We start from the raw sequence: 708 nt of genomic DNA on the forward strand, positions 1-708 counted from the left end.
CCCTTCAACTCGAGAGTGGTATCAATACCACGAGTTCTTCACTCAAAAACGTTTTGCACCCATCAAGATCCAATTCCTCCAACCCCTTCAAAGTTTCTAGACCCCTCAAACCTCCTAATATCTCACAGTTGCTCAGGTTCAGCTTCTTCAACTTAGTCAAATTCTTGGTTACATCAACATTTGAAATTCCTTTGCAACCTGATAGATCCAGTTCCTCAAGAGCCACCGAACCACGCAACACCACCAAACTGTTCAAATTCACCCCGCATCCAGACAAATGCAGCCTTCTCCAGCCACCCTCTCGCGACTCCTCAAACCGTTTATAAATCGACGACTGCCCGTCTATTCAATCACCCCCAAGTTCTCTTGCTATCTGATCCATGTTAATATCCTCAGGTTCCCTCTAACTTTTCCCAACACCTTAATTACATTGTTGATTTAACGTAAAAGTTAAGGGTTAGCCGGCTTGTAATCTGTCACAGGCTCCCAACACAAGGGACATCTCCGAAGTTTCGCGACACATGCGTGGTAGAACATATTTCTGCAGGGTAAAAGTTCCAGTGTTTCTTCACCTCAGTGGCCTAAACATACCGCGCATATGCCACATTCGTCGTGGAAAAAAAAAAGATATCAATACAAGAGAAACCCACCATGAGTGTACCCTATCAAAGGAAGCGGTTCCACTTAGCCTCCTGTTACGACCATTGG

General features: G+C 44.9%; 1 pseudogene across 1 annotated transcript; it reads left to right on the plus strand.

Moving 5' to 3' along the window:
* The first annotated feature begins 2 nt into the window (after window positions 1-2).
* TEOVI_000691900:pseudogene lies at window positions 3-387 on the plus strand (annotated as a pseudogene). The gene is given in 2 exon segments: window positions 3-293; window positions 295-387. Coding segments are annotated over 2 exon segments (384 nt in total).
* Window positions 388-708: the final 321 nt, after the last annotated feature.

The sequence above is a fragment of the Trypanosoma equiperdum genome (genome assembly GCF_001457755.1).
Source record: "Trypanosoma equiperdum strain OVI genome assembly, contig: ctg_1163, whole genome shotgun sequence".
Taxonomy (NCBI): Eukaryota; Euglenozoa; class Kinetoplastea; order Trypanosomatida; family Trypanosomatidae; genus Trypanosoma; species Trypanosoma equiperdum.